The sequence below is a fragment of the Emydura macquarii genome, unplaced genomic scaffold, assembly GCF_026122565.2.
Source record: "Emydura macquarii macquarii isolate MOO-44397 ecotype Brisbane River unplaced genomic scaffold, CSIRO-AGI_Emac_v2 contig_1253, whole genome shotgun sequence".
NCBI lineage: Eukaryota > Metazoa > Chordata > Testudines > Chelidae > Emydura > Emydura macquarii.
In genome coordinates this window covers 102,351,803-102,375,411 of record NW_027131390.1, presented here as the reverse complement: position 1 = coordinate 102,375,411, position 23,609 = coordinate 102,351,803, and the positions used below count along the sequence as shown (strand labels likewise).

The following is a 23,609-nucleotide window of genomic DNA, read 5'->3' as shown; positions in this document are numbered from 1 at the left end:
ACCTCACCCACCTTGTCTCTCTAATATCCCAGGACCAACACAGCATGCTTGATTAGCAGTTAGATCTATATTATTTATTCAGCATTGTCAGCATAACAAACTATGTAAGGGTCATGACCTCTCTAGTAGCTAGTACACATAGTGAATAAGAGCCTACTACTACTGCTCCCTACAAACAGAGCTAACACCTTAGCTATAGTAGCAGAGAGCTATGCTTTGAACTGTAAGGTCCCAGGTTCAATTTCTATATGTGACCAGGGGTGAAGGTACTACATCAGCATGCACTCTGCTGTGCAGAACAAACAGAAGAGATGGACCATATCCCAAGGAGTTTACAATCTATTTAGATTACACATGCGGCACTGAAAAATTTGAGTATGCCAGACCTTAGAGTGTCAGTTTTATGTATAATATAAGTAAACCTTCTTACCAGGTAATTTCTGTATATATTTTTCCATAATGCTGAATAGATAATATACGAGGCAAAGTAAACAGGCACATAAATAACAAATTTATAAGGAGAATACATTATGTGATGGAAATAAACGGAGCTGGAATAATTAAAGTAATAGCCCAAATGGTGAATTTATTAAATGTTTTAAGAGTAGCCATCTAATCAATACAGCAGCGACCCACACATTTACTGACACTGTGGACTGGAAAAAAACAGATGGCAGCACATTGAAGCAAGGTTAGAACAATCTGGGCTGCTCCCCTCTTACTTCCAGATTCTGGCTGCTTCCCCACTTCTTGCTCCCCTCCTATTTTCATGCTACTTAGCTCTTACTTATTTGCCTAGTGAATCGGGTTATCAGTTCTAAGTCACAGATCTTAAAATGAGACATGAAGAAAGCCAAGTGGCATAAAACCAGAAGAGAAGGGAATAGAAAAAGTAGCCAGAACCAGAGAGATAAGCACAGATGGGGGTACCACAGGTTACCGACATTTCTTGGTACAGATAATAAAAGCTATTGGTAAATTGCTGGCACCAGAGAGAATTTTTATTATAAATAGTTTACCTACATTCCAAAACTCAATTACAGAAATATTTTGTGCAACCAAAAGGCTCTGGGAAGGGATAACAGAGTGATTAGGTTAGAAAGCCCTGGGGCTCCAGGCTAGGGTTCTGTGTAGGAAGGCAAGGGTTAAATGAGCAGGACCATAATACAGCAGTAGCCTGTTAGCCTCTCAAGAAGCCAGTCTGAAACACATAAGAGGAAGTGCAAGTTAGCAGCAAAGGGCTAGTGGTAGCTCAGTGGCTTTACTGGAGAGGCAGCACCAGTAACTTCAGTGTAAGCCTGTTTTGGGTTGTAAAGACAGAGGCTATGTCTACACTGACAATGGCAAATTTGCCGCCGTCAGATCGACTTCTCCAGATCAATTGAGCAGGTCTCCACTTCCGCTCAATTGACCTGGAAATCGACGTTACTAATCCACCTCCGCCAGGTGGAGTAACGCTGTGTCGACGGGAAGGGTATTTCCCATCAGTGCAGTGAACTGAAGATGCCGCGGTAAGTAGAAGTTACGAAGTCAACGGGAGATACTCAAGCTACTCTATGTAGCTTGCGCATCTCCTGTCAATTGCCGCCAAATTTTGTGGCAAGTGTAGACATAGCCTGACTTGTTTGCCAGCCAGTTAAAAAGCCTTTTATTTCTGCTGTAAAGAGGCAAGAGATCCACAAACCGTCTTAGCGTGCAGTCTAGTTGAAAGCTTTACTTTCTCATTGTTCTGAAGAGGAAAAGGACTGTGTTTCCAGTCTACTTGAAAGTTTTATGCTTATTCTGTCACGGAGGAGCAAGCAAATAGAACCAGGGACTTTGTTTTACCAGACAGAGAGGAAGTAATTTTGGAAAGGCAGACAAATCTGCAGAGCAAATGCAGAATTCTGTCTAACATTCCAGACTGTAACTCTGAAGTGTATACACTATCAGGACAGTTCTATGACAATTCTATGACGCAGCTGATCCCCCAAACATGTACTACATGGTTATGACAGCACGTAGTACCTCTGAAATCCGTGGGACTGTTCATGGTAATAAGCACTATGGTCGATAGTGTTTGTTGAATTGGGCCTATCATGCCTCCTGCCTGAGGATCTCAAATTTCTTCACAACCATCAGTGAAAACACACATGCAAACTAAGTATAACTAATCCTATTTGAAAGATGGGGACACTGAGATAAAGGCCTTGCAGCAAGATTATGGGAGAACCAGAAGAGAACCCAGAACTCCTGACTCCCAGTCCTATGCCTGAATCACAAGACTATCTTTCTTCCTAAAACACAGTAGTTTGTTAATCATATTAAAATCCCACTTGCAAGATATTTTGCCCCACCCGGACAGTACACTGGAATGCCTGATACAAGTATATGCAAACTGCTTTGTTATTGGAGAGCTGCTAATTGGGGTTGTGTTTACAGTTTGTTTGTTTTTTTTTTAAATGAAACAAGCAAATACTCTAGGAAAAAGAGAAAGCATTGCATGGAATTTGCAAACAGAACAAAAAAGAGGCCCCAAATCTGAATTTCAAGCACTGAGTGTCTCTTTTAACTTTCCTCAGAGTTGGCTGCTACTATTCTGTTTCCCTTTTAAATTAATTTTAACAGATTATTAGAGACTTTTGCCTAGAGTAATTTATTTTCATCTTTTTATAATTACAAAAAACAAAAACAAACCTTCCTGGCCTCCTAACCCCAACCTGCTCAACTTATAACTAGTGATGTTTCAAAATATTTATTTATTTTAAATGTATAAAATATGCCCAGTACAACCTGTTTCCTGTATAATTTACAATGACTTTTTTAAAAAGTAAGTAAACAAAGTCCTCAGACACAACAAAATGTAAATTACATGCCAAACCTCCAATTAAAGGCTAGCCCTCAAACATTTCATTGCTTCCCAAAGAAAAACAATCTTGGCTGTCCTGGATCAGAGAGAGCTTCAGAATATTAAAATGTTTGCACAGTTAACAATTAAAATACCTGACGGCTGGTTTATAATAAAAGTTCTCTCTGTAAATTTGGCACAAATGTAAGTATTTCTGGTTACCTTCCTTGTATTTGTAGGACTAAATTGCAGCCATAGGAATCCAAATGACAAGGAGTGTTTGCTCCTGCAGAGCCAATCCACAATGTGCTTTCCTTTCCATTTCTTCCAGGGAAACCAAAATCAGACCACATTACATCCTGTTAAAGAGACAAAATTATTGATGTGAGCGATGACATTGTCATCCTTTGACTTTTGTGGCCATGTTCTCTTGTATTTCTCTTCTCCCATTACCTCTCTGATCACTCTTTCCTTTTCATCTTTTGCTGTTCTTCCTATTTCTCTCCCTACTGGGATCTAGAAGTCTCTGCTCCTCTTCTCCCTCTAAATCTTATCCTTGGGTGACCCCGTGCACCCTGATTGTCTACACAGAAGACAAAGAAATCTACCTCTCCATGCCTGCCCTGTCCCTATATCTAAATGTCTGTCCAACATGTAAGCTGAGCTTCTTATTTTTCTTCCTATACCCTCATCATCCTCCTGTTTCCGTTCTTCTACAATCTGCTCAGGCTCAGAATTCCTAGTTGAAAAATGTCAACATTTGAAATTTCAACATAAGAAAGGAACAAAATTTTCATAAAAACTTTTCACTGTCTTTTTCAACCAGTTCTGTTATATATGTGGCAGCTTTGACTTCTCCCTCTTTTTTCCTAAACATCTTGTCACTACTTCCACCCCAATTTCCAAAGCATTCAGCCCTTCCTCTCTTTCCACCCCAGTGGCTAAATTTTTTGTATTCTCCATTCTTGATTTCTAAAAATTCCTCCTCCTCTTGTATAATGGAGCTAGCCCTACCTGTGCAGCTATGGAGGCATCCTTGGCAGTGGACCTGATGCAGTTCTGCTACAAAGGGAGATGGTGCAGGACAAAAGTACAACTGCAAAGGAGGGTGGCACAGGAATCCACCACTGCTTGGATCCTCCCATCCTCCTTTCTTTGGTGCAAGAGGCATATAAGGAGATAGTGTCGTAGTGCATGGGCTTGGGTGGCTTCTACAGAATAGTTTCCCCTGGTTTGGGGCAAAGGATTCCTATCTGCACCCCCAGCCTAACTACCTGATCAGAGTGCACCCTAGTCAGTCTGGCTAGCAGGTGGGCAGAGGATTTGTCTATTAGAAAATATTTATCCTGGAGCAGACAATATTGTCTAATGGATAGAGCCCTAAAACTGAGATTTAGGTGATCTAAATTCTATTCCCAGTTCTGCCACTGGCCTGTTGGATGGCTTTGATGTTGGATGTGCCTTAGTTTCCCCATCTGTAAAATGCGGATAATGATACCTCCTTTGTAAAGTGCTTTGAGATCAATAGATGTTAAGTAACATAGCTAATTATTATTGCCATGACTCAATATTGGGGAATCCTCAAAAATAAATGAGCTATTATTAGAGACAATAATTAAAAAAATAAATTTAAAAAAAATTTAAAAATTTTAAAAAGCCTAATATAAACATTTGTCAAAACCAGCAAGACATCAGAAAGGAAAAATTGCTCCTGTAGCTTTCCACAGCCATTAAATTTAAAATCCAATAGAACTATTTCAGTGATAAAGCTAAGCGTAATAGCCATCTCTACACTTTAATCTCACACCTAAATAGTTTTTATATTTTGTTACAATTTAAATGGAAAGATTGTGTGCACTATCAATATTAGATTTAAAAGAACTCTTTGAAAATGCTGCACCCATAGTAAATACTTGAAGCGATTGTGGGTAAAACATTTTTTAACCAATGATTTGAAAAGAAATTGGTAGGATTACTGAAATCTTGACACAATGGGCTTCTTTTTTACAATAAAAAAGCCACAGCAAGAAGAAATGCACTCAAAAAGGTGTTCCAACCATAACAGATGGCACATTACTTGTGAATTACATTTATTTCATTTTCGACTTATAATGAAGTTAATCTGTACCCGTATATCACTTTAAAAGGTCTCATTTCTATTTAAACTTCATGCATATATCTTGCTGATGATTTATATCTCAAATGCTGTAATAAAATATCAACTGAAACAAAAAAATGTAAGATGCTAGATGCTGCTCATAGATTAGAATAATGGAATCATTACCTTAACCCACACAACTGTAAATGATAAACAGTGCAATCTAAAATTTCAAACAACTTCTAAATGGCCCTATTAATCACTATAAATAACAGTGTAGTTAGCCTTCTTTTCTCCTTCAAGTCACCTTAGGTAAATCTAAATAAAATCTAAGTAAAAAAGGTGTTAGCATCAAATTCATAAGAGAACAGGGGAGAATTACTACAAATAATACTTTTGGGTGATGCATCAGTGCAGTAGTGTTTGACAATTCCTGCCAACTCTCTAGTGGACTGCAGGATTTCACTCTGATGCCAGTGCAGTCAGCATGCGATGAGTAGAGAAGATTCTTAGATCCCTAATTATGTACGTACGTGGGTGGGATGGCAATTGTTTCCCTCAAGAACATTTTTATTGACCCACTGAAGTAGCAGTTTAGGTAGATGTTCTGCATATGGTTATTTTATATAATCTTGTGCCATAAAACTAAGGGTCCACTGGAGCAGAGGCCAAAATTCGAGGCAGTCATGCTGGGTCTGGGAAAGCATGAAATGGTGCTGGAGCTTCAAATCTTGTTTAGCCAGAGAGAATTCCCCTCATGAATCATGCTGACATTTGCAGAGAGTAAACACCCTAATATTTATATTTGTGCAGCTCGTACTGTATTATTTATTAAACACTGGTAATGCGTTTGACATGCTGTACAAGCGTGCAGGCAGGGAGGGACAGGAGAAAACTGCAATGTGTTCCAAAACTTTGGCTTGGATGCATACTCATTCTTTCAAGAATGGGCTACTCTTGTGTATTTTAGTATTTTCATGGACAGTAAGGGCATAATCCTGCAAACACTTGTGCACTGGCCTTAAAGTGTTATTTAATGAGGAACTGTGCGCCTCCTGAATCAGTATGCAGCTGAATAAAATTGCAGTGAAACTGTATTAAAGTCTTAACGCTGCAACTGGATCTATGCAGATGGGATCCTTGGGCCAGTGGAGGTCTACTGACATTATTGGAACTGCACACTTGTGCAAGGGTCTGCCTGCATGAATCCAACTGTAGCATCAAAGCCTAGGTTTGTAAACTATCATGCATGCCAACAGTTTGAGTATGAGGTTTGATTATTCCACTAATATGATATCTTTAAAAAAAAGCAGTGGAGGTTTTAAGCTGTAGAGGTCACATAAATGGCAAATTAGGGTCTTGGTCCAGAGGCCACAAAAGTCAGTGGAGAAACAGACACCCATTAACTTCAGTAGTGTCTAGATCAGGCACAAAATTATATGTGGTTGGGTGGCAGGAAGAAATGAAGTGCTGTTTTGTAACACTTATATTGCTGTGTTTTAAAATGTGTAACAGGAGTATTCCAAGCTTGAGATGGGTGCTGTTTGGTTTGATATTTTTGTTAGACTGAAATCAAAATAAATAAGTATCCAATAAAACTAAAAAACTGGTCAAAGGAATAGAGAAGTGAAAAGGCTAGACAGATTTCAAAAGCTATAATAAATCACAGTAATTAACCAGCACCTTTAGGACATTTTCCTGCATAGTCCTGAGTAGAAGGTAAAAATTAAGTTTACCTTGAAAATTTCTGTCTTGTCTTCAAATATTCTAGCAATATATTTATAGTCAGCATATGCCCAATATTTGGAAGAATCGAAACAACTGAATGGTCCAGAGATATGAGTAGGCTGTTCACAAGTCCAGGCCAAAAACTCTTCAAGTGTAGCTTCTACATAACTGCACTGGGTTTCAAACTGTGGAGCTAGAGCAATATAAAGAAAAGACGACATTACATGCATATTGAACACAGAATCATAAAGAACAGATATAGGGTGAAGCAGTTTAATAGATGAAACAATAACTTTGTCTCAGCTTGGACCACTGATTAAATGCAATATAAAATCCGAAGTGAAATTAGCTTGGTTGTCTCAGCCCAACACACAACTGAAAATAGACCACATCACCAAGCTCATGATTAATTTAACACAATTGACAATCAGTCTGTCCTTTAATTACTCTCTCCCTCTCTCACATTTCTCCCCCCTTCACAAACCTTTATTGAGGCTCTTTTGATTTATGGAGCCAGACTCTTCTTTTCTCCTCTCATCTAAGGGAATAACTAAATCAACACCATTTTACAGAAGAAGCAAATATTGGATTCTTATACATGTCCAATAACCCATCTGAAAGGCTGTCATTTTTCAGTACTTATGGATAAAGCATCTTGCAGAATCCCTTGCCAGCCATAAAAGATTCACTAGGACCATTACCCCAATTGAAGCGAGTGTTCTTTCCTCAGGAACATAAGTAATTTTTATGTATAAACACAATCTTATGGCAGCATACTCAAAAAAAAAAAAAAAAAAAAAAAAAAGTTAAAGTACTTCCACAAATGGGAATCCGTTCTTAAGGCTGAAGCTGACAGAATGACTGTTTGGAAATTCAGTGAAAAGTGCTCATTGTCTAACTCTGTTTGGGAAACAGATTTTAAAAACTTTGTGTAGGATATAAAGTACAGCCACAAAGATCCATACTATAAATGCCCTGCAGTCCTCACTGTGCGAGGAGAAAAGGGATCATTAGCCCATACGTGCTGGGCTTCTGGCAAAAGGCTTGAATTTTGATTCAAAATATCAAACAAATACACCTCTCTCTCTGCCCCAAATCCTATAGTACTGATCTGCATGTGCGTATAACAATGGCAAGAGGAAATGTGCCACAACAGAAGCAACCAAAATAAATAGGTGAATCAAGAATTATTACAGACAATCCACATGGCCAAGTCAGAGTAAAGATTTGGGGTCTGTAGTGGATGATCAGCTGAACATGCACTCCCAGTTCAACACTGGTCAAAAGAGTTAAAGCAATCCTTGGATGCATAAACAGGGCAAAATCTTGAGTAAGGGTAGGGGAAGTTATTTTACATCTGTGTTTGACACTGGCACAATGGCTGCTGGAATACCATGTCCAGTTCTGGTGTCCACAATTCAAGAAGGATGTTGATAAATTGGAGAGGGTTCAGAGAACAGCCATGGGAATGATTAAATAAGAAAACATGTCTTATAGTGATAGGGTCCAGGAGCAAAATCTGTTTAGCCTAAGAAAGAGGAGGTTAAGGGGGTGACTTGATTACAGTCCATAAGTATCTATATGGGAAACAAATATTTAAAAATGGACTTTTCAGTCTAACAGAGACAGGGATAACACAAGGCAATGGCTGGAAGTTGAAGCTAGACAGATTCATATAGGAAATACGGTAATTTTTTTTAACAGTGAGTAATTAATCATTGGAACAACATATCAAGAGTTGTGGGGGATGCTCCATCAGTGACAATTTTAAAATCATGATTGGATATTTTTCAAAAGGTTGATTCTAGGAATTATTTGGGGGAAGTTCTATGGCGTGTGTTATGCAGCAGGTCAGACTATAGATGACCACAGCGGCACCTTCTGGCTTTGGAATTTATTAATAAAAAAGCTGTTGTGTGTGGAGCTATTGAAGAGGATAGTATCCAACCCCAAGTCAATGACAGTGCAACCCTGCTATGGCTGCTATTCCAGCCTTTAGTTTGAAATAATGTCCACAGTACCTCCACACCTTGTACATGGGGATTCCTAGCCACTGGATTTGTGTAACATTGGAGCCAATGGCCCCATCCTGAACTCTCTCCTTCACACAAGCGTATTCAGAGCGGATATGGGGGCCACCTCCTCACTGCATAGGTCCCCTTGCACAGTTGCTCAGCTACAAATATGTGCCTATGCAGGGGTATGATTTTAATCCCATGGCACAAAAGCCTCTGAGTGGGTTCTGTGCTAATGGGTGAATTTCTCCCTTTGGGTGGAATTTTCAAAAGCACTCAATATTGGCCTAATGCTGCTCCCATTGAAGTCAATGGGAAATTTATCATTGAATTCAATGGGAATAGATTTAGGCCACCGCAGAGCATGTCTGAAAACCACTGGCAAATAAGATGGGGGGAAAGCAGAAACTAGGTATTGGAACAACTGCATGAGCCTGTTAAATCACCACCATCATCAGTTCTGTTAACCATACCATAAAGCCTGGCCCACTACAGAACTGAGCATTGTAAGTCTTCACCGCACAGTAGATGGATGCTACTGAATCAGCATGAACACTGGTTTTACTATCCCTGCCCTCTTGTCCCAGGAAGATTCTGGTACAGTATTTCAGGTCAAGGTGAAGTAGCAGGAGAAGGCCTGCTTTGCTGTTGCCGGCAACACAGTGCACATTACCTTTGGCTTATCAGAGACCTTCATTTCCCATCACAGTTAGGCCTGCCAGCTTCAGATATACTCACCCACAATGTAAAATGAAAAATTTCATACTATACTGTAACCATTATTGATGGAAAAAATTACTAGAGGCTGCATGAATGGGAATGAAAGAGCAGTAATTTAACCTTGTACAACTCGCACACAGCTGCTTAAAAAGGGAATCCTTTTATCCTTGCACAGTAATAAGAGCTCTGGGGGAATTCCTCACTGCTCTGATTTTATCATCATGGAAATTCCCATACAGTCTTGTACATTTGTTCTTATTTCCTCTGGGCAGCTGAACAGCTCTTACAATCTTTCGCTATAACTCTGTCATCTTCCATTGTAATAGTGGGGGTAGCATTTCTCTAACTCATTATCAAGTTTATTAGCTAAGAATGTCCAATAAGCTTAATATTCAGCAATATATAACTTGGCTTGCTGCTATACTAGGGATCCCTCCAGAAATCACTTTTCCCTGCATAAGAATTGCATTGAAGACCCACCCACTACACTTAAAATAGTATATCTGATTCCTCCTATGTGTTACAGTTCAATGCTGCCTCCAAATATCCCATCATTAATGCACTACACATCATTTCGCTAAAAGATGGGCTGATGGAAAAATTATATAAAAGGTATGAAAACTACTGAAGGCAGCTCAATATCTGAATTATTCTGATGAGAACAAAGAGTGCTCATGACATTGCCTGTTTTATGAGATAAGATAGGAGCAAATATTTTAAAGTGAAGAAATAAGGTATTTCTAACTTTCCACATATTTCATACCAAGCTTTATTTGGAAAATTCCAACTGTGAACAGTAAGTCCTATAGACTGTTGTAGACAGTTGCTTCTAGGCTGTAACTTCCACAGGGCAAGGATCTTAGTCTAATTTAGGTCTGGTTCCGCACCAATCATGCTGAGGATAGTGAATGAACAATAACAAAAACAAGAGTATTTGGACAGTCTAGAAAAATGGACAAGTCTACTGCAGCCTGCATGCAAATATCAGCGATTGGAATTGGAAAGCAAGAACATGAACAGGCTTCTAAATATTTAATGTTTAAAGACTGAAGAATTTTTAAAATGAGATCATTCTTAGACTAAACCAAACAACAGCTGAGCTAGCAGTGCTGTGCATTGACGATATCGGCTTTTGATGCCTGGCCCTGATCTCTCACTCCCTGCACTAGTGCTGTGAATTCAAACCAGGGAATAAGATGGAGTACTTTGTGCAGAACATCAGCTCACCTACTTACTTAAATATGGTCACTGAAAGAAAGCTAAGCGGGGACATGATAATCTTCAAATATGTAAAAGATTGTGATTAAGAGGTTAGTGATCAATTGTTCTCCACATCCGTTGAGGATGGGACAAGAAGTAACTGTCTTTGTTTGCAGCAAGGGAGATTTAGGTTAGATATTAGGAAAAACGTCCCAATTATAAGGATAGTTAAGTGCCGGAATAGGATTAACTAAGAAGGTTGTGGAATCCCTGCCACTGTAGGGTTTTAAGAACAGGTTAGACACATACTTATCAGGAATGGTCTGGGTACATTTAATCCTGATTCAGTGCAGAGGGATGGACTAGATGACTTCTTGAGGTCTCTTCCTACCCTACATTTCTATGATTGTATGATACCAACTGCTGTTCCATCCAGAAGGATGGTGTCTGCAATGCAAAGCCTCTAAAGTAAAAAGAAGAAGTAGGGAAAAATGCAGTACTTGAAGGCTCCAACAAGGATGCAAGGCTCTCCCTTTTATTTATTTTGATTTAAATTTTAAAAAAAGACCCACCCTACAAAACATCCATCCATATCTCTAGGGGCCTTAATTATTTAAAATAACAATCCATACAAAGAATAACTACTCAGCAGTATAACAAAGCACACACGGACACACACCAAAATTAAATTAAATAGCCAGATTACGTAAACATCCAAACAGTAGACCACCACACCCAGAATCCCATTATCAACGAAGCCCTCAGCCTTCCCCAAAAGCCTTAGCAGATGGTGTCATGGTTACAGGGCAAGCTGCATTTCAGTTCCCTTCACAGGCCCTGTTGAGTGCAGCTCTCAGGTGACAGACTTGGTTTTCACCTCTCTTGAGGATGGAACCCCACAATTCAACTGTCTTGGAGTGCGTCTCTAGATTGCAGCCCACGTTCCCCAACCGTGTAATACAACAGGCCCGGCTGTACTGGACACCTGCAAAAAAAACTTCTCTCGGAACCTGTGGCCCACAGTTGCTTAACGTGACCCCAAATCAGCTTCTTCTCATATTGTTTATTCATCCAAAGGTATCTAGCAAGCAGAGAAAAAGGGTTAAAACAATGAAAGGCTACACACGTCTCTTCTCATCTAAATTTTATCATTTCCTTGCAAGTTTTGCTACACTACACTCAGTCCAGCTATCACTATCTCTGGGCTGAGAGAGACAGACTGCACAGCTGCATTCTCTCAGAATCTCTAGCTAGATTGATGTAGCTAGATTAAAGCTATCTCAGGTATGTCTACACACGCTGCAGTCATATCTCCCAAATGCAGTATAGGCATACCCACTGGCAGAGACTCACCTTCAGCAACTGCTGTCTGCTCCCCCCCACACTTCCTATCTAGGCAGCGGGCTTTAAAGGTTTAATGTCCGTTTGATCCTAAACTCTGGCCCTGAGAAAATAAATCTGTTAACCTGTCTTGAGCCAGGTAGGTAGGCATTTCCTGATCAATAATCCCTCCAGCACCCTTGATATTCTCTCTTGATGAATCTTTGTCATTGTTTTATTCCCTGCTTGGTTTTTTCTAACAGCCTCCTTTGATTTAACTTCGTGTAGTCAGACCGAATAATATCAGCAGGTAAGGTGAGGCACCTATCTTATTCAGACATATAATACAGACATCTCCCTGGTTCTCCACATCTGGTCTGTTTTATATGAACTAAAGATCAACTGGCTATTTCAGACCAATAGGAAAAGCAAGTTGCAGAGCCAGGGCCTGCATGGAGAACACTTTAGCAGCAGCTCCTTCTCTTTTATACTGAATAAACTTCAGGGCCTCCACAAGCTGCAGCTTGGATTGCGTTGGAAGGTAAGAGGTGGTGTCTCAGATCTCAGGCCTCTTAGGGCTTTATAGATCAAAATCACCATCTTAAACTCCTCCCAGAAACTAATAGGCAGCCAGTGCAGTTTCGAGTAATGGTACTGTTGGCTTGCAACAAAATCCTGCTCAAAACAAGTGATTTCACTCATTCTGAACCAGCTTCTGAATGGATTTCAGGTGTAACCCCAGGGAGAGCATATGGCAATAATGGAACCTTGAGGCAATGAATGGTTGCAAATTCATAGTCAGGCATGGATGGAAAAAGCAATCTTGGCTGCTGCTATGCTGACCACTGACAGGATCATCTAACACCACCCTGGAACTGTAAATTCAGATGACTAATGGCAGGTGAACACACACAATAAAAGGGGCCAATATAATCTTTGCTATATTCCCCAGTTTCTTCCTCTAATCTATAGTACCATAAGTACCTCATTTTTGACAGGACAAGTGATCTTGGATCTGGATAACAGCAATAGGAAAGAAAGGGTCAAGCACACCCTCAGAAACGCATTAATGCAAAAGAGAGAAACCTACTTATTTCTAGCAACAACACACGTTACGTTATTTTAGACTCTTAGGTGGCTTATCAAACAAATTCTTACAATGCAATGCTTTTTGTTGCAGCAAGATCCTCATTTAGCTACAGTATAACCCCAGAGGACTCTACTCATTTTCTTGAAGACATTTGCAACCTGTGTTAGCATACAATGGTGTGTGCCTGGAGACAAAACTGATTTCCTAAGGACTGGCTGTTTCCAGGGATGCAAAATGAATAGCAAGACATACAATGACTTTAATCTTAAAATATGAAAACTCTAACTGCTTTGAGTCTAGCCCACATTCCCGATAACTGAAAGCTTTTGTCATCCGATGACTTATCAAGTAAGTTGGTGGGGTCAGTCCAATTCTTAACAGACAGGTGTGCACAACTGGAACACTAGTGCCAGCCTCAAGAAAGATGCCTAAAATTTGACAGACGCCTAAACTAAATTACCCTCTTTCACTCTTATTGGTGCTTCCTCCATGTTAAGGTGGATGGGCATTGTAGAGAACTTCACTGCCATTACCCGTACTGTGCCTGTTCCCATTGCTATCAATATGGCACCGTTTCTGTCTATAAAATGGCGATAAGAAGAAGAACTGGATGTTGATATAGTGCTTTTCATAGATAGATCTTAAAGAGCTTTACAAAGGAGGTCAGTATCATTATCCCCACTGTACAGATAGGGAAACTGAGGCACAAAGGGACAAATGACTTGTGAAGATCACCCAGAAGGTGGGTGGTAGAGCAAGGAATAGACTAATAGCCAGGTCTCTGAGTAACAGTCCAATGCTCTCACCAATAGACCACATATCAAAGTGTGGAAGTGAAGATTGATTAACTCTTGTTTGTAAAGTGCTTCGAAAACATAAAATACTAAGACAAGTATTATATATTTGACAGTTCTTTATGTTCCACAATAACCCAACATAGACGTTGTCAATTCCATGGTTGTTTGTCTCTCATTATACTTGTTACATACTTTTATCTTCCTGGCTTTTGCTTGGCTTTTTTTTTTTTTTTTTTTTAAAAGAAAAAAGTAAATATTAAAATATATTCCTAATAAATTAGCTAGTGTGTGTGTGACACTGCCCTCTACTGCAGTGGTTCTCAAAGTGGGGGTGCGAGATGGATCATGGGGGGGGGGGGGGAGGAGCACGGAGCAGGGGACAGAGCCAGTCCAGCTCCACGCTCCCTGGTCACAGAAACAGCCATTGCCGCCCACCTCCTGCAGCAGCAGCAGCCCCCTACCACTGCTGGGCACCCTCCCGCGCTGCTGCCCCCACTCTCCATGCTGCTCCTGGTGCTCGCTACTCTCCGCTGCCGCTGCTCCCTGCATTGCTGCTGTCGTGGTCCCTGCTTCCCGTGCTCTAGGCCCTGTTTTTTTCCTGAAAGGGAGCGTTTGAGGGTAGGGGGGCGTGATTGTTAGGGCCTACAGCGTGGGAAGCACCCCCTAACAATTGTGCCCCCTTCCCCCAAATCCCCCCCTTTCAGGAAAAAAACAGGGCCTACAGCACAGGAAGCGCCCCTGTTTTTTCCTGAAAGGGCCCCCCCTTTCAAAAAGGTGAAAAGGGGGCACAATTCAGGGGAAGAGGGCACGCTATTGTTAGACAAAAGTCCACAGGGGGACTCCATTTAAAACGTTTGAGAACTTCTGCGCTATTGGATAGACTCAGAACTTGCTTAATCGTGTCTTGTCTGGACCAGACTAACCACAGGTAGCAGCACAGAGAGGACAGTAGCCTCTAAAGGGCTGCTTCATTCCACCCCTCCTCCATGTGTACAGGCAGAGCTTTGGCTCTGCCCTCACAATACAATGGGTAGTGCAGCTGCACCTTCGAGCTGGTGGGCGTACACTGGAGCAGGTATAGGGCTGGAGCAACGTATATTCGCACTCCCGGATCAGGGAGAAAGTCAGAGGCAGACACTGGCTTTGACTCACAATCTACTTTTCAATCTGCTGCTGAGGCAGGGCGTGCACGAGGCTTTTGGCAAAGCCACGATTGACTCAAGTCATAGAGGCCTATATTCCTGGAGCAGCAGGTTCCATGTTCTATGCTGTCCTGAAGCTCAGAGTGGCTATGATGTGCACCACAGTGACAATCCTGAAATCACAGGTAGCAGCAGATTTATTATGGTATTTAAAAAAAAGAGGAAAAAACAAAGCTACCTTTCTCCATTGAAGAAGAGATTTTCTTATATCTCTGAGTGAATTTGGAGGGCCAGGGGTAAAATGCATACTACTGCTGGCAAAAGCTTTTATTAACACTTTGTACTTCTATAGCATCTTTTATCAGAGTATCTCAAAATGTTTTAACAATCAGTAATTAACAAAACCTCACAACCCCCTGTAAAACAGATGACGATTATCTCCATTTTATAGATGAAGAAACAGATTGGTTAATGGCCTGATTTTCAAATATCCTCAGCCTGGCCACTCCTATAGAGTTAGGAGTACAGATGCTCAACACCTCGGACCATCTAAATCATCACCTACAATCTAAATAATCTAAGTGATTTATGGATGACCACATAGCAATTACATGACAAAGCCAGGAAAGGAAACCAGGATTTATGATTCTCAGAAGTCAGCTCTAACCATTAGACTTACTGTTCCAAATGTTAAAAAGGAAAAAAGCAAGTGAGAGAGAAAGATGAGGTATCAGTGACTAAAACAAACCTCCCATTTCATTTTTCTCACCTACAGTTTTTGTTAGATGTAATGTACTGTGAAAAGAACATTTGGTATGAAAGCACTGCAGGGGATTAAGGAGGATATTAAACAGAATTTCAAAATGTAACCTAACACCACCTCAATTCCTACCTCTATCCTTTTTCTTCAGGCCCATCCTAAACTGTATTCTCTTTCCGTCCAACACCTTGGAAAGATATTTAGCATTCCACTGTAGTGATGGCCAATCAAAAACCATGTTACAAAAGACTGCAGGTTGTTGTAGAGACATCACAATTTCCTTGGCTTTCGTTGGAGTAAAAGGTTTGACATCTTCACCTTTGGAAAGAAACAAACAGTTGTAGATAAATGATTTACAGTACAGTTATCTATCATCCCCACCGTGTGGAAAACACAAATTACTAATATCTCCCTTGATTATGGTTAATTTTTCTATGTACTTGTAATATTTGTTTAATGAAAATTCTCCAGAGAAGTCATTCCCGATACTAAATTAGAATTTAAAAAGGAACATTAACACCCAGAATACAAAACATTGGTAAATATTTATGATTTTTGGTTCCCTAATGTAGCCCAGTGTTTAGAATTACTCTGACAATTAAGAGCTTTGTGATTAATGTCAAAAGTTTAGAGAATATAAATGTTATGACTAACATTCCTTCTGTGCAGGGTTCCTTCTGAAAAGTGCAGAGTACCCTTGAGAGATGGCAAACAAAGTGCTTAATGCATCTGATTTTAACCAATGAATTAAACATACCTTGCAGTGCAATCACAACAGCAGATATCTCAAAGAGAGATATAGCTATTTTAAATTATTTTCACCTACAGGTTTTTTAAAAAGACAAAAATTGTGCCAATCCAAGGACTATGCTAATCCCAGATTTCAATTTAGTCCTTAGTTGTATAGCAATTTATATCCCTCATTGAAACTGTCAAGCTGAAATGTTGGCAGCCTTGAAAACTCAGCAGTTTTACAGCAACTTCCCTTTAGGGACATGTTGAGACGGAAAGCTTCTTTAAAAAAAAGTGTAACAGCTCCACAGTGCTAGGACAGTGGACTACATCTCCAGATAATAAACTATAAATTCATGATTTTAATCTTTATTAAAGTCCATTCATCCAGAATTTGTATCTACATAATGCCAAAAATTGAAAAGGACTAATAAATAAATAAAATCAATCAATTTGTTTTGTCACCCCCTATCCCTGCCAGTTTTCTTCTCCTTTTTTAAAAAAAATATTTTGAGCCAAATCATGGCCCACCCTGCACAGTGCCATAAAGTGGCCCCCTACTCCTTAGCTGCAGTTTCTCCTACCATGATCTGCAGAGCCACTAGTTCTCCCACCACCACAGGTCTGTGGGAAGGGGTGGAGCCTTGGTTCTACATCTCTTGCCCCTCTGTTGTATTAGGCAGCATAGCTGCGTCAGCATGCCAGAAGATGTACCTTGTACTAGGTATAATTTTAACGCAGCATACTCCCTCAGAGTGGCAGGGAAACTGGGAAGGAGACTGACTGAAAGTGAGTGGGGCAGTATGCCATGATGGCCTTCACTCTGGGTTCATTGCAGTGACATGAAAGAGCCAATTATTATTAATTAATAAATCATTAAATACTTTCACTGGCATATGGCCCGAGGTCCCGATCAGAGACTGGGTCCCTATTATGTTATGTACAATACACACATATATGAAAAGATAATTCCTGCCCCAGAGAGTTTGTAATCCAAGTATAAAACTAGAGAATATGTGGACAGAGCAAAAAGACGTGGGAAGCACAAAGTAACAGTGAGACAATTCTGGTTCATGTAATAAACAAGAGGCCCAGCACACCTACTGCATAACCATTTAGAAGGTGTCTGAAGCTGAGTTTTAAAGCAGAGGTCTGAAAGGGGATAGTGGAGTGGCTGTGGAGATTTTTACAAACGGGCCTGCTACTTCCATGCGTAAAGTGTGGTCTGAGGGAAAGCAGAAAGATGCCTGATGGAAAACTTGACTAATAGGCAATAAAGGCAGGTATGGTATTACTGTATTTCACATGGAATAAAAAGTAAAAGGATGCCGTCAGAGGCACTGGTACTGAATAATTAATAATAACTGCACAAATGATAAAGTGCATTTTGTAATTTTTTCTTGGGGAAGAGAAAAGATAAGCAAAGACCAAAGTTCCTGGTCCTCGGGAGACATTAGCGATGTGCAAACTGATGTGGATCTGACTGATAAAATTAGAAAAACAACATTACAAAGATACTGCTCCCAGTAGAAGCTGGGATCTCAAAGAATGTAGCCACCTGAATTAAAAATACAGACTGCATGATCATCAACATTAATTAAATGCCACTTTCACACCCGGAAAATTATACTGCTTTTGCCAAAGTCAAGAAAACCACAAATGCACTATGGGTTCAATCTTGCAAGGTGCTGAGCTCACTGGCCCCAACCAAGTCAGCAAACCGCTTAAACATGTGAATAGTTCCACTGAAACCAGTGAGATTACTTACTTACTTAAAGTTAAGAATGTACTGAAGTGCTCTGCTGGGCTGGGGCCACAGTGTTCAGTATCTTGTAGGATTGAGCCCTATATAAAAGCTTCCTTTGCTCATATATTATGTTTCATATGAAGACACGGTTCAGTTTCTGTACTCAGGCTAAAGAGTTGTTTCTAGAAGTCATGGCATCATTTATTTTAGAAAAAGCAAACGCTCTGGGGCTTTCAAATGAGCTGCAGAAAGGAACAACGTGATTTGGTTTCAAACCATGTAGAAGCGGAATAACACAAGCAAAAATCTGATTGGTGAGTCACACAAGACTTCAACAGGTTAAATTTAGACACCCAAGAGAACAATGTTCATTAAAGAAAATTCTTCAGCATACACAGTTTTGAATCATTCAATAAATGTTTGTAAAATATAAAAATAACTGGATACCCTAGATTTCTATATTCCTAGACTCTTTGAAAAGCCTAATTTTGTCTGGAAAGAAACTGATGTGTTAATAAAAAGAAGAAAAAAAAACACAGGATGGATTGATTTAAATTAAGGCAATTTAAATCTACAAGTGGAAAGCCTTGAAATCATTGATTTTAGTCAAGTTTTTCATTTGTACTTTACTTGTTTTCTAAATAAAGGTGCATTTTTATTGGTTGATATAACTATTAAAACATGCTGATTTACAACTAAATAGAACCTTTTCACTATATTTGGTACATCTTTTTGCTACTAGGAGGGTACTCAGTAATGATATACATTTAGTTAAACAATTACATAGCTTAATATTTTCAGATTCTTATTAATTGTACATTTTAGTATGTTAGAAAATAGTGAATGATATATTGCTTATTTACTAAATAGTTAACTTTTTGTTCATGATGTGTGTCCAGTTGCATTAGGAAGGTAACAAATGTAATTAACACAAAAAACAGCATATAAAATATTTTAATTAAACAAAACCACCTTAAATGTTATGGCTACATACACTTCTCTTATCAAAACATGTTGCACATTGATAAGTAAATGATTTATTAAACAGAGGGATTAACAGCTGTCAGTGAATTAAACGGATTATTTTAGGTCAGCCTGGGAAAGTTTTCAAATATGCTTAAGTGAAAGTGACAGGAGCTTAAACTCCTACTTGGCCAAATCTCTTGAAAAAGATACAGTCTCCTAAATTACTTAGGCTGACCTATTGTGCCATATTTATAAAGCTTGACCTCAAAAGTTAGACATTTTTCCTCTGATGCTTTCTTTATATAGAAAAGCAGCTTTTAACTCAATGATGGATTCAGCATATTTATTTTTATGTAAATGTTTTGAGAGATTATAAGAAGTTTAGGCCATAACATACTTTGTATTAAATTCAGATTTCATTTTAAAGAGGTTTATTTTTAAAAAGAAAAAATATATAATTTAACAAATAAAAAATCCAATTTAAATTAAAAAAAAAAAATCAGATTTTTAAAAAAATGTTCTTTAAAAAAAATCATTGATTTTTATCCGCCCTGGGGGGAAAAATACATTTAATTTCTTCTTACAATAGAGTTTAGACTTCTATTCAGCTGCAACTAGACTAACTTAAGTTTTTGTGTTTTACAGAAGCACTGATTCCTATTTCCATGGAGGCACAAATACTAAAATTGTCAAAGGAGACTAAGGGAGTTTGGTCCCTAAATCTTATTGGATTTCAATAAAGTTGAATTCCTAACTGCCTTTAGCTCTTATGAAAGTTCCAGCATGTAAAATTTTAAGAATAAACTCAAGGCCTCTCTAGTCATTCATTTTAAATGATAAAAATAATATTTTTAAAGATGGCTGCCATTTCTTAATTCAGGTTACAGGTTTTTATAAACTCTCCTTTTATAAGCAGAACATTTGACAGCATGGCATTGCTGAGAGACAAAAAAGATGCAGATAAGTCCTGGCCTTCAGCCTTACACACTGCTACATTAATAATCAAGGCATATGGAGGTCTCATGGGGACCATATGCCTCGCCATATGTTATCCCTTACACCAGAAAGGAGCAGCTCTGGATTACCAAGCAAAAAGTTAATATACGTGGAAAAAGCAAGTTCAGGAAAAGTGACCATCTGGGAGCATGACAGTAGATACAGTGTGGTCACAGGCAAGCTGGCTATCTGGTATGATAGATTGCTGCTCAGCACGTTTTTGCTGTGATACTAGGTCAAAGATTAAGGGCAAACCGGGACAGATGCAACTTTGATGGAAGAAACCTTTTAAAAAATTATATATTCCCCACCCTAAACTGCTAATTCCTGGTGCAATTCATTGTAATATAGAGCAGAGTTAGCTTTCTATGACTGGGCAGCTGTGCTGATCTTATTTGTCTTTCAGCTTTTCAAACAAGAAGTAAAGTAAAATTACTCCTAGTTATGCTAAGTTTATCACCTTACAGCTGTTCTTTTGCCTGGTCTGATTTTAAAAAGCCAGTAAAAGCCTGCAAAGTTTCATTTTTTAAAGGTATAAATCCAAAGAAACACAAAGAATTTGGGGCAGTTTTCTTGCTTGTGGTATTTTTTAAAATTGCATTTTAATGTGGAAACATGAGGTATATCATACTGTTACAAGGCCGTCCTCTCCGGCCCAGTCACTTGGGCCCTCCCTCGCGTCCAGACTCCGGGGGAGGCCACAGCGCCTTCCTACACATACAGTTTAAGGTGCTCAACTGTTGGGGTGAACTGCAAAGGACTGTCTGTTTACAGATACTTTCCCTGAGGGGGTGAGAAGGCTCATTAGAGCGTCCATTCAGCCAACTGTTGATTCTGTGTGATTTTCTAAACTGATTTGTACATACACCTTGTGCTTTAGTGAGGTGCATTTTAAAATCTAAATGAATGCACTCTTCTGGGAAGCTTGGGGCTTGAGCCAGAGCGTTTCTGCATATGCCAAACAAAAACAGACACTGACTAAAAATCCTCTCTTCTTTCACTTGCTCTAATTTCTTTCAAGATGCCAAAAATCACACACCTTCTCTAGTCATATGGACATATTTTATTGCAAAATTCAAAATATAATAAAATAAGGGAAAGGTAATTTAAAAAAAAGCCACCCTGATGGGGTTCTAATCATGAACTTCAACTTAATAGATTATAATGTTATTTTTGGCATATATCTTTATCTGCCTGTAACTGATTAGATAAAATAATGTATGATAGGGTACATCCATCAATGACTATTAGCTAAGATGGTCAGAGATGCAACCTCATGCTCTGGGTGTCACTAGCCTCTGACTGCCAGAAGCTGGGAGTGGATGACGGGGGATGGTTCACTTGATGTTTGCCTGTTCTGTTCACTGCCTCTGAAGCTCCTTGCATTGCCACTGTCAGAAGACAGAATACTGGCTTAGATGGACCATTGGTCTGATACAGTATAGCTGTTCTTATGATATAAATAGCAGGGATAGTATATGAAATCTGTTTTTTATTGAAATATTTAAAAAGGGTATAGTAGTAAAAAAAAGTGAATGCTAGTTTCTTTGGGAAGACAAATAGGGGATTTCAGTATGTTTTATACTAAGAATTTTTGTGTCTTGATTCTGTTTTCTGTATTCCCTGGTGGAAACAATATAGTCAGTTTAACATCATTCTTTTTCCAAAAAATCTATCATGCATAGCTAGATGATTGTGGGGGAATGGCATGGGGTGAAAGGTAAATGTCAATTACTCCATCAATTGGATATTAGGAAAACTTAGGTGACCCTCATCAGCCTCCTAAGCATATCCAATACAGCGTTTCTTTTAAAAGAAACCTTTTACTATTTCTGTGTGGGTTAACAGATATCTAAACATCAAGAATCTATGAAGCAGATCAATTCCTAATATAGAAAGATAATCTTTTTCTTAATGATTTTTATATTTCCTTTGACAATGACCTCACAAACTTGGTTCCTGTGACTCACTAGCCTCTAATCTGGAAGTGTGTGCGCGCACAGTTCCTTTTGGTTCAAAGATTTGGTACTCTCAAACATCTGAAAGTTAGCAGCTGTCTTCCCTCCTCACAGCACTAAGCAGTAATAAATCTTGTGTACAGTACAGTACTATGGGGCAAAGTTCAGGTGTGTGGTCAAGTCAAGTGGAAAGGAACATGATGATTAAGGGTCACTGAAATCTAGAAATGCCAGGTAGACCTTGGGATTGACTGTCAGGATGACTATCTTGAAAGACTGAGGGGTTTTTGCAAGGCTTGTAAACAACCAGTTCACAAGTCATTCAAATTAAGGATAGGTCTGTCACGGTTTGATGTCTTAACAAGAACAGAGAACACACTTCTTAGACTTTTCCTTTCCAGGACATAGAAAGAAACTATTACTCACCGTGTGAAATAACTGAGGTTCTTTGAGATGGTCATCCCTGTGGGTGCTCCACGTTAGGTGATTGCACGCACATGCACTTTTAATCAGAGATTTGTAATAGCAATGCCTGGTTGGCATGCTCATGCGCTGTCCTCATCTCGCACTGCCTCAGGCGGTTACATAGTGCTGTGTGACCAATTCACCTTCCCCTGCAGAGTATCTGGCGTGAAAACTCATAAGTAAAAGGCAGGAGGGAGGGTAGTGGAACACCCACAGGGACAACCATCTTAAAGAACCTCAGTTTACTGCACAAAGCAATTAACCTTCTCTTCTTCAAGGAGTGTCCCTGTGGATGCTCCACATTAGGTGATCGTAGAGCAGTGCCCTGCAGTGGAAGGAAACAGCTTCGGAGTTGTAATCATGGCGGATGACAAGACGGTAAATCAGAATAGAGCATCTGATGATGAATGTCGCTCTAATGCTTAATGTTGTGTGAAAGCATGGGCTGATGCCCAGGTTGCTGCTTTGCAGATATCTATAATGTGGACATTGTTAAGGAAGGCTAGCGAAGCAGACAGAGCTCTGGTGGAGTGTGTGCGGGTCCCCGGTGGGGGTTGAAGCTGTTGTTGATGATAGTAAAAGTCAATGCACCCAAAGATCCGTTTAGACAAATCTCTGTTTAGATATGGCATCTCCTTTTGAGCGTTCTGTGATGGAGAGGAATAATTTTGGTGACTTTCGAAAAGTCTTTGTTCTCTTGATGTAAAAGGCTAGCACTCTTCAGATGTGCAGTGCTGATTCTTGTTTATTCTTATAGGGTTTCAGGAAGAACTAAATAAATGGTCTGATTCAGATGGAATGAAGAGGTAACATTAGGTAAGAACTTGAGATGCGGTCTTAAGGTAACTTCACCCATTTGGTGGATGTGATAATGATGAGGAATACCACCTTCATTGAAAGGTGGAGTAGTGAGCCTGTTGCAAGTGGTTCAAACGGTGATCCAGTAAGGCCCTATAACACTAGATTAAGGTCCCATGATGGAGTAGGGGGTTTGTATTTTGAGGTAGATGTTACGAAGGCCCTTAAGAAAATGCTTGGTGATTGGATG

General features: G+C 39.5%; 1 protein-coding gene across 7 annotated transcripts in view; it reads right to left on the bottom strand.

Moving 5' to 3' along the window:
* HSPBAP1 (HSPB1 associated protein 1) overlaps positions 1-23,609 on the bottom strand; it is a 65,423-nt gene that overhangs the window by 24,314 nt on the left and 17,500 nt on the right. For 6 of the 7 annotated variants that reach the window (XR_010919904.1, XM_067549638.1, XM_067549636.1 and 3 more), the window contains exons 2-4: positions 15,830-16,015; positions 6,662-6,846; positions 3,050-3,186 (exon numbers count right to left, since the gene is read on the bottom strand). Coding sequence is in view for 6 of the 7 variants with exons in the window: in XM_067549638.1 (XP_067405739.1) it covers positions 3,050-3,186; positions 6,662-6,846; positions 15,830-16,015 (508 nt within the window). In the remaining variant the exon portion in view is untranslated. The remainder of the gene's footprint in view (positions 1-3,049; positions 3,187-6,661; positions 6,847-15,829; positions 16,016-23,609) is intronic. The other variant, XM_067549641.1, reaches the window with a different exon arrangement.